The sequence below is a fragment of the Fundulus heteroclitus genome, chromosome 17, assembly GCF_011125445.2.
Source record: "Fundulus heteroclitus isolate FHET01 chromosome 17, MU-UCD_Fhet_4.1, whole genome shotgun sequence".
NCBI lineage: Eukaryota > Metazoa > Chordata > Actinopteri > Cyprinodontiformes > Fundulidae > Fundulus > Fundulus heteroclitus.
The window spans coordinates 18,538,328-18,553,040 of record NC_046377.1 but is presented as its reverse complement, the minus strand read 5'-3'; the positions used below and the strand labels follow the sequence as shown (position 1 = coordinate 18,553,040).

Below are 14,713 nucleotides of genomic sequence, written 5' to 3'. Positions count from 1 at the left end.
TTCAGATGTCTTTCTCTGACATTTCTGCTCCCAGCTGCGCACAACTCTGAAAACAGGAGTTTTTATGTTACCTTCTGACCCACAGACCTTGCTGTGAGCAGTTTTTCCTCTGACTACATCATGCAGAGGAAAAGGGTTTGCAACTTTATTCTCACTGAAGTCTTTCAAAGAGGAACCGATTTTCTTGCTAGGTCGTATGATATCGGCTAAAAAAAACATCTGCGCAGTTTATGTTGCAGGGAGAATATACTCCAAACACCACGAGGATCCATTACAGGAAGGATATAACTTCATGTTTCGCAAAAAATCTTCACCATATGGTCTGTGATTCAGAACAGAGAGCGTAAAATAGATCATTCCCAGTAATTCAAACTGGCTGTAATAAAAGGCAGGTTAAAATGGACCATTACAAAGGGTCATAAATAATTTGGCACATGTTCAGGAAGGGATATAGAGGTCAAAAGACATAATAGGATTGAGAAAAATCAGACTAGACTGGCTGTTCTGCCCAGTATAGACCCTCTGCCCAGTGATGTTTGACTGAATTTTAGGTTTTTATCTTAAACCGAGACTCTAAATGTGCATCTAATAAAAGATTATTTAAGGTATTATTGCGGCTTCCTTTGCAAATCTTTAGCCGCTGCTGAGAGTATACAGGTCGGTTCGAGATTTGCAGATTTGTGACGCATAGAGGAGATGGTGCCGTTCTGAAATCCAGAACTGCATTTTGGTGAATTTACTACAAACACACAGTTATCAAAGCGTAAAATGGTGGATTATGAAGTGATCAAACCAAACAGGTAAAACTGTGATCAAATGAGTTATGACGATGCATGGATATAACTGTGGTCGTGAAAAAGTACGGCTACCTGTGACCTAACTCATCTGGCTCACAGGTGAGCGCGCACCTTTTCACACACATCCATACCTGTGCACCCACGTGAACCCCCGTCTCTGCAACACCTGCACCACATCAAGTGTTTATGTCTCCTATATGTTAAAGCAAATGCCCCAAAACACACGTGGAAAGATTACGTTTGAAAAAAATGGATCCCCTGTTGTGTGTATTTTGCTGGTTGGAAAAAACAAATATTCCTAATTCAGAATGATTTGAAATAATTAATGCTCTTATGATTTACAGTTTTTGGTTATTTTGTTGAACTAGGCATTAAAGTTTGAGAACTTTCCGTTCCCCAATTGGCACAATTTTTAGCTTCTGTACAATACACCTGGAGCAGCACTGCTATTTGGGGTTTAGTTAAATCAGTTTAGAATTAAATTAATCATTAGTTTTACAAACATATTTCTTCTCACTGGATGTAATATTCAACCAGTGGAGGGGCCCTGTCGTAGTCCCAAATTGCAATAGGGTGATGGGAAGGAGCTTTTCCAACCTCACAGACATGGAGCTCGTCACCAAGACAAATTATCAAAATACCAGTAGGAACCTGCAAAAAGCTAGTTAATAATCAAGGTTTGATTGCTCTAATGCCAATAAAGCATGAAAAAATTTTGACATGCTGTGTCTCCCAGTCCAGTCTCAAGTGCAAGGAGGAGATTCTAGGAGACAGGCAGTTACTCTAGGAGAGCTGAACAGGGCCGTCTGAAGTCCTTAACCATCAGTAGGACTGGTATATGCTCCTTTGTGCAGGGAGGAGCAGGACGAGTACTGCCAGAGCCCCACAAAGTGACCTCCAGTGGTCCACTGGCATGAATGTCTCAGAATGCACGCAACATTGTTCAGCATGAGTGGTTTGGTGGTAGGTTGATGTTATCCGTGGAGGGATGCATAGACCTGTACAGGATAAATAATGGCACCCTAACTGCCATTAGGTATCAGGAGGAAATCCATAGACTCATTGTGAGACGCTTTGCTGGTACAGTGGGTCCTGTAAACCTCCTGGTGGCATGATAATGCCAGTCTAATATGGCAAGAGTATACAGGCAATTGCCTGAGGATGAGGGAATTGATACCATTGACTAGCTTCCACACTCTGACCTAAATCCAACAGAACATTTCTTGGACATCATGTTTAGGTCAATCCAACGCCACCAGATTTCCACACAGACTGTCCAGGAGCTCAGGGAAGATGTACCCCAGGACATCATCCATCCTCTCATAGGGAGCAAGTTCAGGCAAGCGTTTTCAGGCATGCGCACAAGCTTGTAGCGGCCTTATGAACTCTGGAAAACCATTTTGAGTGGCTGTAATGAGATTCCAGCAAATTGGACCAGTTTTTTTTAAGTTTCACTTCCTTCTATGACTTTGGATTAAGACCTCTTTGGGTTGATCATTTTCATTGTCATCAAATGTCTCTAACATTACCCATTTAACATTAGTATGGACATCCAGCAGGATACTTTTTTTTTCAGTTGAGGTCTGATGAGTTTCCCAGTCGTCCCTTTATTTTTTGATTTTGTTTTAGCCGTGTAAAACACGGTTTAAGTTGCAGAAAGCAGTTTCTAACTGGTTTCTATTACATTAAACTAGAGAATGCTGCCTCCATATTTGAACCTCCCTGGAAATATGCTTTCAATTAAAGTGCTAAATGTAGACAGCACTGAGCAAATCCCACTGGTTTTACCAAATTGCAGTTGTAACAAGTTTTAATTTGATTTGATATCATTTTAAGATCAAATTTCCAAATTCTGAGTCAAATGGGAAGTAGTATAGCTACTTGCTATATTGGTTTTTACATTTTGCAATAACAATATACATTGTGATTTACCCTAGTTTCTCTCACTGTTTCAGCTATCAACATAAAAGTCCATACAAGGAGGCAAATACAGTTTTGGCAAGAAGAATTTGAATGCATGATACCAGAAATATTATAACCCATCATAAATTATATCCAAACAGACTTTTGTCAGTGCAGTATTGCACATAAAGATGTCTCAAGGCATGCGGTGATTCAATATGCTGTGCCACTCTTACTGTGACATGAAACTAAATCTCAAAGACAGCCAAACAGATGAGTGGTTCAAGCTTATCAAGATCTTGGCTGCAAATAAAAACATCTTAAGTGCTCTGGAGATTTTGGAGAGCCCCTGTGGATACTAAAGTAGATAGCGGTCAACTAGAAAATAGTCCTATTGCAGCTGCAGTGACATCTTTGTAGAACTTGTAAGCAACAGTGGGTGAAAAAAAAACCCTGGATATTCAATTCAAGTAATTTTGAATAAATAATCAGTTGCTTTTGGGCAGCGGGAGAACCAAGTCCACAGTGTCTATTACGGGCTGCTGTTCCTAATGAATAGAGAAAATAACTTAAAGCGTGTGTAACAACCAAACATCAGTGGCACATCGCTTTTTTAATCAAAAACACAATGAAATCAAAGCCGTAGGCCCTTTTGTGCTGCTGCTTTGTTGTTGTCATGGGAATACTTGCTATTGTGGTATTCCTAGTTAATAGAGTAAAACGTGCTTTAGTTATCACAGTTTACATCCACACTGTCTAATCATACAAACTGACCAGAAAAGATTGTTGCCATTTTCAGTAATTTATGATCAAAAACAAAATATTCACCTTGTACTACTATAATTTTCCATTGTTTGATTCAGAGGGTAAAACCATTCCAACCTAAACATTAGATGGCTTGTTTTGTTCAAGCATTTCAGTGGTGCTGCTGATTTGACTCTTATTACGTGCAAGACATTATAAACCCACATTTTAAAGCAAAATAAGTCTAACTTTCTGCTAGTAGATGTTATTTATTAGTCACATGAGCATAAAAAGTGTGTGTGTGGAGGTGGGGGGGGGTGGATGGGGTGATGGACTGAAAATATATATTTATTTTACTATAAATCTGATAGAATGTCATATTCTGGTAGTGTAGTACATCTTTACTTAAAATAACCAGTTTGCAAACATATCTCTTTATTTAGAGTTTTAAATGAAGTTACAAGGCCACATAATATTTTTAAAGCCCCAGTGATTTTCACCCATCTTGTGGTGCGCTAAATGAATGACAAACAACCTCACCATTAAGTGCGTAATAACTACTACAGAGTGTCATAAATGTGACAATGTCAACAAGTGTGTTCTCCATGCATCTGCTACTAAGCTACTGCTAACAGCTAACAACTACGGTCACCTGCAGACTCAGAGATTATACGATGTAAGAGTGAGGGGGGGAGAGAGACAAACACAAACAAACAAAGTAGTTGCTGGACTACACTGCCCTGTTTCTAACTTAACGGCAAAATAAACTTCAATGTTATATTGAATTAACTTACCTGTCTAGCAGAAAGCCTGCGACCTCTGCACCTGTTTTGAATCTGTGTTCCCTCATGAATCATCTCCACCTAGTCATAATAGATACGCAGACTCTCATTTTTTCTCCTGGTTATTACTTCTTTTTTTTCTTGGTTACTTTCTCCTCCCTCTCGCTGGGTCCTCCATATCAGCAGAAACCAGCAAATAGAAAGATCTACGGCCATAATTGCTTGTTTTATACTCCTCCTCCACTGACAGCACATCTTCATTTAGAAGTAAAAAAGGATAAGGCTAACAAGTTTGTCCCATTTTGGCCACTGTAATCAAAAATGGCGGCGCAACATGGCATCTTTCATTGGGTGCATCTCCACCTATGTATTTATAAATTAATCTATGAGAACGATTTCATTTTTGATGTGATAGTTATTTGACTTGACAATGTATTTATGAAAGCGATACTTGATTTTTGATAATTAAAAGTCAAATTAGTTACACACTGTCCCTTTATCTGCATTGCAACTTTCAACTGACTTTAACTCTTTAAAAAAAAATAGTGTGGATTGCTTAATCAAAAGTGCAAAAATTTGTTTAAGTGTGAGGGAAATCATGTTTATTCCTGATATTTTGTAAGCAGATTATGCAATATTGTCACGTTTCGGCTTGGTGAAGGACTCAAATGCAGAGAATGACTGAAAGGGAAAAGAGTTTTAATAATAAAATAAGAAGCACTTACATGTCGGTCTTGCACACGGAGAACAGGACACGGACCATGAGCAGAGTAATGGGTAGTGAAAAGGGGCATGGAATGGACAGCCCAATGGATGTATCCAGTGATTAGCAAAGGCAAGCAGGGAGCTTAAATATGGAGACAGGGGTGAGAAAATGACGAGGTAACCTGAAAAGCAATGAGAGAAGGTGTGGATCAGCTGTGGTAAAAGGAAAGTAGGAAAGCTAAGGGACGGCGACTAATTAACACAGAGGCAAGCTGAAGTAAGACACAAAGAACAACAAACCAAGGTGGAAAAATAATCATAGATCTAAGAGAAATAAATCCAAATTACCACAAATGGATAGAGGACCAGACTAAACTATGAAACTAAATGCAAAAGCATGGATTAGTATGGAAAAACCTTAATAGGAATAGTAACTCAATAAGGCAAGACTAAATTGAAGATAAATACAAACACAAGGGAAAAACCAAATCCCAAACACCTGGAGAACGTGATCATAACAGCAAAGCTCTTTATGAGATTTTGCAGATTTCTACATTTTAACCTCAAAATCCAATGTTATGTGTTGCATTCTTAGCAGAGATAGCTTATTTGGGTCAGGGTTACTCTTCGGGTCTATGTTGTTTATCTTGTTACGTTTTGTGATTCACTTCTAATTTCGCATGACCTTTTCCCGTTTTCTTTGACCAACATGAATCAGATTAACGGGGTCAGTAATCTCTCAGAGGAACCAAGTGGTGGTTTCAGAATTTTAAGGAAGCGTTTGCTTTAAATGAAATCCTTTACTTTTTTTCTGCTCTCTGTTTATTTGCACAAACCCTGAGTCAATGCAAATGATTCACAGATTTTATTCCTACTCCATCACCCTTGCAACCACTGGCCTTGACTGAGTCTATTTCCATTATAGCATTCATTGATTTGCTCCAGCGCCTTTGTCATTGCTGTGCTGGTAATGTAATTGACTAGCCCCCCCCCCCTTTTTTTTTTTCTTTTTAACTCTCTCGCTACGAATCCCTGCACAGTTTCGTTTATACCAATTCTTTGTTCCTCCTCCTGGCAGATGTTGCCCGAGCTATCGAGCTGCTGGAGAAGCTGCAGGAATCAGGGGATGTTCCTGGTCATAAGCTGCAGTCTCTGAAGAAGGTTCTGCAGAGCGAGTTTTGCACAGCAATCAGAGAGGTGAGTCAGAATGGCTGTGAGATGATTTCTCATTTTGTGGCTGACCTTTCTCGTACTGCGCCTCCCTATAAAAGTGCTATCACACTGCTCTTTTAGTGATTGTTCTCAGTATTGTGATGATTTTTGGTCACTCTCACAAGGCAAAAAAAAATCTTTAAAAATAAAGTGTTTTGTTGGCAAAGTAGCAGTAGTCAGCACAAGCAGATAGAACTTAAATATTAAGCAGATACTACTGATTGAAAAATTATTTAAGATGAAGTAATATTAGACTCTGGGAAAAGCTTCAGTTTATTTAACTACTAACTCTGTAAAATTGCTTAGAACATAATGTAATAGAATTGAAATATCCATTATTGTCCCACAGTGGGAAAACTCAGAGGTACCAGCAGTAAAGTGAAAGGCAAATGAAAGCATGTAGATACACGCAAAAGTAAAAAAAATTAAAAATAATACTTTGTGGTAAAGGCAAATGTACAGCATAGAAAAAAATATTGTAGTTCATAAAAAACAAAAAGAAATATATATTCAACTGAGGAGGATGATAGTTATGAACCCTAACAGCAGTTGGGAGGAAGGATCTGCGATAACGCTCCTTAGCGCATTTAGGATGCAGCAGTCTGTCACTGAAGGAGATCTGCAGCAGCTTTATGCATAGACTTGGAGACACAGTCCAACAGGGATGTTTGTCTCCCACCACCTGCATTGGGTCAAGTGGGCATCCTAGGACAGAGCTGGCCTTCCCGATGAGCTTATCTAACTGCTTCCTCTCATCTGTAGATAAGCTGTAGCTCCTACCAGCTGCACTAGAGAGGATGGCTGATACAGAGTATAAAAAAAAGGCACTCGATGCCTTCCATAAGACCTTAGTTTCCTTAGGAGGAAGAGTCTGCTCTGACCCTTTCTGTAAATAAGTTTATAATGAAACTGCTGCTGTGACTCAAATTAAAAACAATGCTGATGGCAGCTGTGAGATGATCAAATGATGATCAGTAACAAAATTTTTATTTAATTCTTTTAAAAATTAATCAATTCAGAGAATACATTGACCTGCATTATTGCGAAACTCTAAGAATCTATGAAATTCACAGAGGAGCTCCATATTAGATGTTTCACTCTCCTCATGTTGACCTTAGTTGCTGCTGCTCAATAGTAAACATCCCTCACTAGCCTTTACTTTCCTGTATCTTGGTTGTATATATTGGCACAAAGAAACTTGGCTTCACATCAATGACACCCCAGTGTCATCTTTTTACAAATCTGATAAGTAATAAATTTCCATCAATTCTGTGACATGAACATTGCTAATCAGAGTCTCCATATACATCATGATTGTGTGGCACTGCTCTGGAATTTATACTCCAATGTTGTAATGACCCAAAAATAAAAAGTAATCAATCTCTTGCCAAACTATGCAGGCTCTCTGTCTGCCCTAATGAAGACTCACTCACCTCAACAAGCTTCGACAGCAGGTCAGCCCAACCCATTTTCCAATTAATGCATCTAATAAATATTGAACTTCTGATGGTTAGGTAATCTTTAAACGTAACTTTAAAATGGATACAATTACATCATAGCAAGAACTCACTTACTGGGTCTTTACACAGCTACAAACTGTTAATTTCACATACTCATCATAGTACCTGGGCAAAATGTGAAACAGAGGTCTATCATAAGTGTAACAATTTGTTAATTTTTTTTATCATTTAGAAACCCCAAAAGGGGGGTGGGGTTAATACTGGCTTACATTTGTCTGTAGAACAAACAGAGTAAACTATTTAATTCGTTTCTACTGCAACAGCTGTTGCTGATGTTGAAGTGATGCAATTTTAGTGGTTGTTGATTGAATTAATTACTAAAATGTGGTAAAGGGTTGATCATGATGTTCAATTCCAGCCTGCACTAGGAGACTATGACAAAAGTGCGTATTATAACTTTAAGTCGCTGCTGTGCAAGATCAATCATCAAGTAGGTGCAGCACAGTGAAAATGTCAGAGCTCATACCTCTACCTTATTACAGCCAGAGCTTAACGGAAAAACCATGAGGTTAATTTGATTATTTCTATTTTTGGCAGCCAATGATGATGGCACTGGAAACATTGTGGGCTTTTCATTACAATGACAGCTTGATAGGCTTGTTACCTGTAATTTTAATTATGCCGCTTTTAATCTCCTTTCACTGGAGCAAAATGTAGTGGGTATTCTAAATCTTGGTTTTCTGTTGTCATACACAAGCCGTCTAAAATACCCCCCTGCTGACTCAGTGCTTTAACCACATTTATCAACAGGACAGGCGTCAAAGGCAAACACGAGCATTTTCTACTCGCGGCACCCCCCACACAGGCTGATAACCACAGATCTTGTATATTTATTGTTTTGTCTGTTGTGATATACCGCAGCATCACATAGGGACGTGAGTTTGTGAGGCAAATAGCAGCATTAAAGAACAACTGGTGACAGGTGCTGCAATGGCCTCTTTCTGCGAGTTCATTACAAACAAAGTCAGAATGTAATTTGGGCCTGGAGTGAAAGAGCATTTCTTGGAGTTGATCAGTATGTTAGAGGGAGTTTCACATTATCTACCAAGTCGACCTTCCTGCAACCTTAGCCGGGTGCTTTAAGCTCTCAGAACATGCAGCCACTATTAATTATCCGGAAGTTGTATTTTTCATATTGAGTGGAACCTAATGGGCCTTGCTAAGAATGAATCTGTAAACTCTTTGGACATATTAGAATTTTGGCACCCTGTTGTCGTTTGCAGCTGTTTCAGTACAAAGCCAGTGTTATTAGATGTATCTTATTTTTCGGACTCAAGAGTAACATTTTGGCAGCATGCCTTGAAATGTTCCAGGATGCTTTGAATGAGCTCTGCATGTTTTGGTGCTGACTTCCCGATTTGATTATCATGCATGCATTAAAGGGAAAGTCTATCCATTTTACGTGCCTCTATGTAGATTGCAAAATGCTGATTGTGTGAAATTGTATGAAGGTGAGGGGTGCTGGAGAATCTCTGCTGCTGAGCTGAGGGTCAGAGAAGATGAAGGGTTGGTGACCAACAAATATCCTGTAACAGAAACCAAAGATGCTCTTTATTCACAGAAACTAACAGGAGGTAAACGCTTCCTTCATTATATCACAAATCTAAAGCAGTACATATTTATATAGACTACTGTTGACAATTTTACACTCTGAAACCTTCAGACAATCTTTATCTTTGATTTAATCAGTTTAAGGTTTTTCCACTTTCTTTTGTCATAAATTTATTAGACCAATATACTTTTTACAGTTGTGTTTTTTTATGAGCATGTTTCATTAATGATCAGTCAGGGCAAAAAGTATTTCTCCAATTTTCTGTAATTGTCTCATCCTGTTAAGGGGTTGCACTGAGCTGGAGCCTGTACAATCAGCCAGAAGGTGAAAGGCAGGAAATACTATTCAGGGACAGATAACATAATAGAGTCATAGTGAAAACTGGCATTAAATTAAACGTAGATTTTCAAAGCAGATTGTGATCATTGCCTTAAACCAATGAACAAGGCCATTCATCCATATGGTTGACACATGGATATTTATAAACATGGTTTATTTAGTCATAAATTTCTTCAACTTGCAAATGTGTGAAATTATTAGATTTAAAAACAGAGCCATTCTAGTATAATCTGTCGTAAATTGAGGTACAGCTGCTGGCATCATCTAAGTGATATAAAGGAATAAAGAACTGGCGCTCTGCTCTGTGTCAGCTCAACCCTGGCACGTCTTGGCACCAGAGGCTCATCTGGCAGCTGACTGACTGACTCCGGTGCCAGTCACAGGAGTGTCGTGACATGGCCGTTTTTAAAAACCACTGACAATAACCTGTCCTGCAGCTCTTCCCCAAGAGGCAATGAGCTTTACCTACAGAGAGCTGGCTAAACACAGTCAAGGAAACCATCAGGGGTCCTCATAGAGTAGCCCTAGGGCAAATATCATTATGGTTTTGGAGAAACAAATAAATTCAGTTGTATGTTAGATCCTTACTTTGATAACTAAACACTGACCACAATGTTTTACAGTTCATTACAAATATTAACCAAATTTTAGCAGATCTGATGTGCTGTGACAATCTTTGATTGACTGACAGTATTTAACATATCAGAAACCCTTAAAAAATAACCAGTGCATTTTTGGTTGTAAATGTTTCATTCAATTGCTGAATAAATAAGTTTATACTAACAGGTTCATAATGGATATGTTGTAGTCAGTGGAAGGCAAAAATCAGGTTTAACATTTTTTTAACTGCCACATTTTCTGGTGCCCTTCTCAAAGACATATAAAAGTAAAATCAACTCTTTTTACAATAAAATAACAGTTGCCATCTCTGAGGACACATCTGGGCAATGCGCAGGTTTAGCATCTGCTTCAGTGAACACCAACGTTCATACTATATTCCCAGCGCTATCCCAGTCTTTTCCCTCTTGGAATCATATTTTTTGCATTTTTTCACTGGATCTTAGACCATTCTTCAGTGTTTCGCTGGGAGATGGTAAAAGAAAGCGTAAAACGGCAAAAATAATAATACGCCAGCAGGACGTGGTAATCTTTCAGCAAAACGTTGTATGCAACCAGAGTGAGCCACTGACAAATTAATAAAAAGTCAAATAACGTGGTTAAGCACCTTTAAAAGCTGACAGGATGGAAGCACTAATCCTGCATTTAGGTCCACTCCAAAATCCTGTCTCTGTCTGCATTTGTGAAGCAGAAGAATTTGCAAAACATGATTCAGCCCTGTTAAAGATGACAAGCTCGCTGTCAATATGAAGAATGATGAGGAGGGAAAAGAGCAGCCTCAGCAGCGCTTGGATAAATGACAAAGAGATAGAGTTTGATGAGGTGGTTGTCTTTCCTCGCCACACTCTGCTATGACAAGAAGGAGGGGGGCAGCCGTGTGTTTTAGGAGCGCAGAGTCACTATGAGCGAGTTCTTGGGTCAATCAGCCTTGCAAATGGGATAGGAAGGACGCAAGACAAGAAGACCGGAAAAGATAACCTTCTAGAAATGATTTAGGAGAGGGAATTAGGGCGATAATGTGGGAGATTCCCACTCCACAAACATTGGCGAAATTATTAGTTGGACAGACTGAAAAAAAAATATCTCTTTAGCTTTAAATTCTCTGATTTTTTTATTACCTCGGACATTTCCAATTAGCATATTTGACATCACTATTATTTCTTAACACTGTATATGTCTAATTGAGCTAATGTATAAACAGAACAAGCACTTTTCTGAACAATGCAAAGCAAGTAAGACATTGCTGAAGAATTTTAGTTCAGTTTAAAATGCTTCGTTAATCCCATTTAACTCTCCTTTGCAATTAATTGAGCCTTTAATTGAAATTAGTTAAAAATCTCTTTGAAAGGTACCATGGGTTCATGTTTTCAGTCCTGAAAACAGAGAACAGGCACACGCAAATTCATGAAAGTAAGGATCCAGAATTTGACCAGACTTGAGTTTGCATATGCTTGTAATTCTAAAGAAAGATGGAAAAGCAGCTTAGCTCCTTCAAAGCTTCAGAAAGAAAGTTAGCCCACATTTAAAGGTAGAGTCGGCAATTTTTCCGGAAGTTTCTCTATGTCCCTTTTTGAATAACTGCGCTTGTGCAAGGCCTTGTCCTTCTGCTCCTCGGGGGGATCGTGTGAAAAAAACCTCCCAAATCCACTCTGGTCTTATTTCTTTCTACTGAGGCCTTTCTCTTCTTCTCATAAACATGGATGCGGTTCCCTTCTTGCAACTCTCAGCCATGTTCAAAGTATACTGGGAGATCAGCAGAGCAATAACTAACAGCTAACACCGAAGTTAACCACTAAGCTAACCGAATACATAAACAATAGAAACACGCATTCGCAGCAAGCTGAAAACTAACAAGGAACGAGCCCAGACACTGGCGTCGTGTGAGTGCGTCAGAATGATTGGCATGTGGGACAACCAATAGATAAGGTGATACACCCAGAACATGAGGGAAAGAGGAGCAGGACCAAAACTCTGACAAATCCCTGCTCTTCAGTGCGAAGGGCAGAGTTTTACAGTCCTACAGCTCTCACACAGATCAAACCCATCCATCCATCCATTTTCCAACACGCTTGTCCCTTGTGGGGTCGCGAGGGGTGCTGGTCTCCAGCTATCAATGGGCGAGAGGCGGGTTGGACAGATCGCCAGTCTATCGCAAACCTTTTTTTTTTAATGTATTGACTACTTTCAGGATGGAAGGACGATTTTACCCAGTATAACAAAAAGCGTTTTTGAACAGGATTACCAACTATAGCTTTAAATGAGGCATTATGCACAGATTCAGGAGAGACTCAACTCATAGAATGGAGATTTGTTTAAGCGAGAGCAAATTTCATGGCATTTTTTACAGTACAGAGCTATTTAAGCTACACCGATAGAGAAAAATACCTTCTGCCGAAAGCTGGTGGAAAGGAGAAGGAATAGAGAAAATAACCGACCTGCTACTCTGATGGATTTACTGTAGAGGGAAGTGATCCGGTCTTCTGGGGGAAGTATTTTTGCAATTATTATTTTTTTCTTCTGATTAACTAAATTATCTGGGAAGAAGATCTTTCTGGACTGAGCAACTGAGGTGCACCAAGGAATCTCTGTCTCTAAACCCAAAAACTTTGGCCACAAAGCTGCAGAAACGGCAGATGGAAACTTTTCTTTGTTCAGTAGTCATCCTGTTTCTGGTGACAACGTCTGGAGTATATGAAAGAAAATTTTTATTGTGTACGTGTCTTTTAGCTATCTATTCTTAGGGTTTCTCAACAACGTTCTTCATTTTCTGGACTTTAGATTTACTGTTGCTTTTACTGAGGATGGGCAGCTTCAGAATTTATGTCTCATCTAGGCCACTGACAGGCGGAAACAGTAAAACGCCATAATGAAGACGCGGACATTTTCATCAGAAAGGAAACTAACGCTGATCCGAAATATGGCGCAATCTTCCTCTGGTTACATGCAATCCAAATTTTCAGACTGCTCCGATCACCACATGCACGCTTTTACAAGGAGAGAAGAAGAAACCTTGACAGCATGTCGGAGTTCATAACTCTAATCCCTTGCCAGTTATTTGAACTGAAGGGTTTTATTTGGAGGGGGGGGGGGGGACTCATTCCAGTCTCCTAAATAATTTAATGCATACCAAAGAAATGAGTGAGAAAATGTTCTTTACGAATTGAGCATGTGGCTGTTTTAAAATTAGAAGTCGGCGATGCGCCCAGAGAGAAAACAGAAAAGGCCCTTTCTTGGTGTCGTTGCTTTTTAGTTCGCTGCTGTGCCGCCTTTTCTAATGCCGGAGATGCCAAATAATGCTCAAACTTTATCTGTGGCATACCTGTTTGCTTGAATAAGGGCGTTAATAAACATTTGCACAACAGAGACCGAGATTTAAAGGCCCAAAAGGCATTACTGTAACAGCTACATGAAGCCGCCATTGTTTTGCATTTAGTGTCTGAAAAGTGCTGGGAGAGGAGCAAAACTGTTGAGAGCTAAATAAATAGCTCTAAATGGCAGGACAAAGTCGGTTTTATAGAAAGGGAGAAATAAGAGGACCAACTATGCTCTATATGAAGAAAGAAAAACTGTGAACCTTTCATGGCATTTATAAAGCTGTGCTCAGCCTCAAAAAAGTGCAGAGGTGGAAAAAGACCTCAGGAAAAATGTATTATTTTGAAGCCGCGTGTGCATGTGTGAGCTGCAAGGCTCCTTTTCTCAAAACAGAGCCGGCGCCATGAATCCACACAACGTGTTGCAGTTGGAGATGTAGCGCTGCACAATCAAAAGCAACTCGTTAAGGTCTTTGAGTTTCGTAAGCAAACCCGCCAACAGAAGCTCGGGGATGTGCTTTTCTCCCACTCTGAGATGTGTGCAGAAAAATATCCCAGTGTATGTACCCTTTAAGTAAAAGCGCCTTTGATGATTCAGGAAACAGAGGTTTGTGATGTTGTGTCAAAGCTGCCCCATCTGTTCTTTTCCAATAAGCCGCTCTGCTCTGATGTGAAACATACGGCGCCTGTGAGCAGGAAAAAAAGTGATTAAAATCTGTATTCAGGCTACAAATCCAATATTCAGAGAAATTATCTATTTCGCTATTTACAACCGATTTTGGCTGGCTTATTTGCTTCCCTGGCTGCAGCTGATGTCAATGTGATTTTGAAAAGCAACTAGGATGTGCAGCGCCGCAGAAATCGTCTAATCTTATCCAAAATGTACATTTTTAATCAAGTCTGTGGCGCCAGCTAGGCAAAACGTGTTTAATCTGTGAGGTTTTATCACCAGCTCATCAACCATTTTAAGCTGCCGCATCCATCATGCCTGGACTGTCCATTATCTGACAGCAGCAATGATGGAGACATCAATTTTCCCTGCTCTGCATCAGTTTACGTCTGCTATAACACCTCAAAGTGTTTAAAGCGCAAATGTTGCCGTGCAGCAGTCTGCGTAGATCTGTAGGAGGAGGTGGTTTGAGGTAAATCTGAATTAGACGTTCTGCACTCATCGAATGGTGAGAACTGTGGTAGTTTTGTCTATGGCTTCCATATTACATGTGGAAATGTC

General features: G+C 39.5%; 1 protein-coding gene and 1 long non-coding RNA gene across 3 annotated transcripts in view; one reads left to right on the top strand and one right to left on the bottom strand.

Moving 5' to 3' along the window:
* LOC110369548 overlaps positions 1–14,713 on the bottom strand; it is a 45,682-nt gene that overhangs the window by 12,231 nt on the left and 18,738 nt on the right. The window contains exon 2 of the long non-coding RNA XR_004933122.1: positions 4,951–5,112. This is a non-coding gene — a long non-coding RNA (uncharacterized LOC110369548). The remainder of the gene's footprint in view (positions 1–4,950; positions 5,113–14,713) is intronic.
* The window catches only part of lin7a (lin-7 homolog A (C. elegans)), a 46,938-nt gene that overhangs the window by 18,863 nt on the left and 13,362 nt on the right, over positions 1–14,713 (top strand). For both annotated transcript variants that reach the window (XM_021324750.2, XM_012879001.3), the window contains exon 2: positions 6,009–6,127. In XM_021324750.2, coding sequence (XP_021180425.1) covers positions 6,009–6,127 — 119 coding nt within the window. The remainder of the gene's footprint in view (positions 1–6,008; positions 6,128–14,713) is intronic.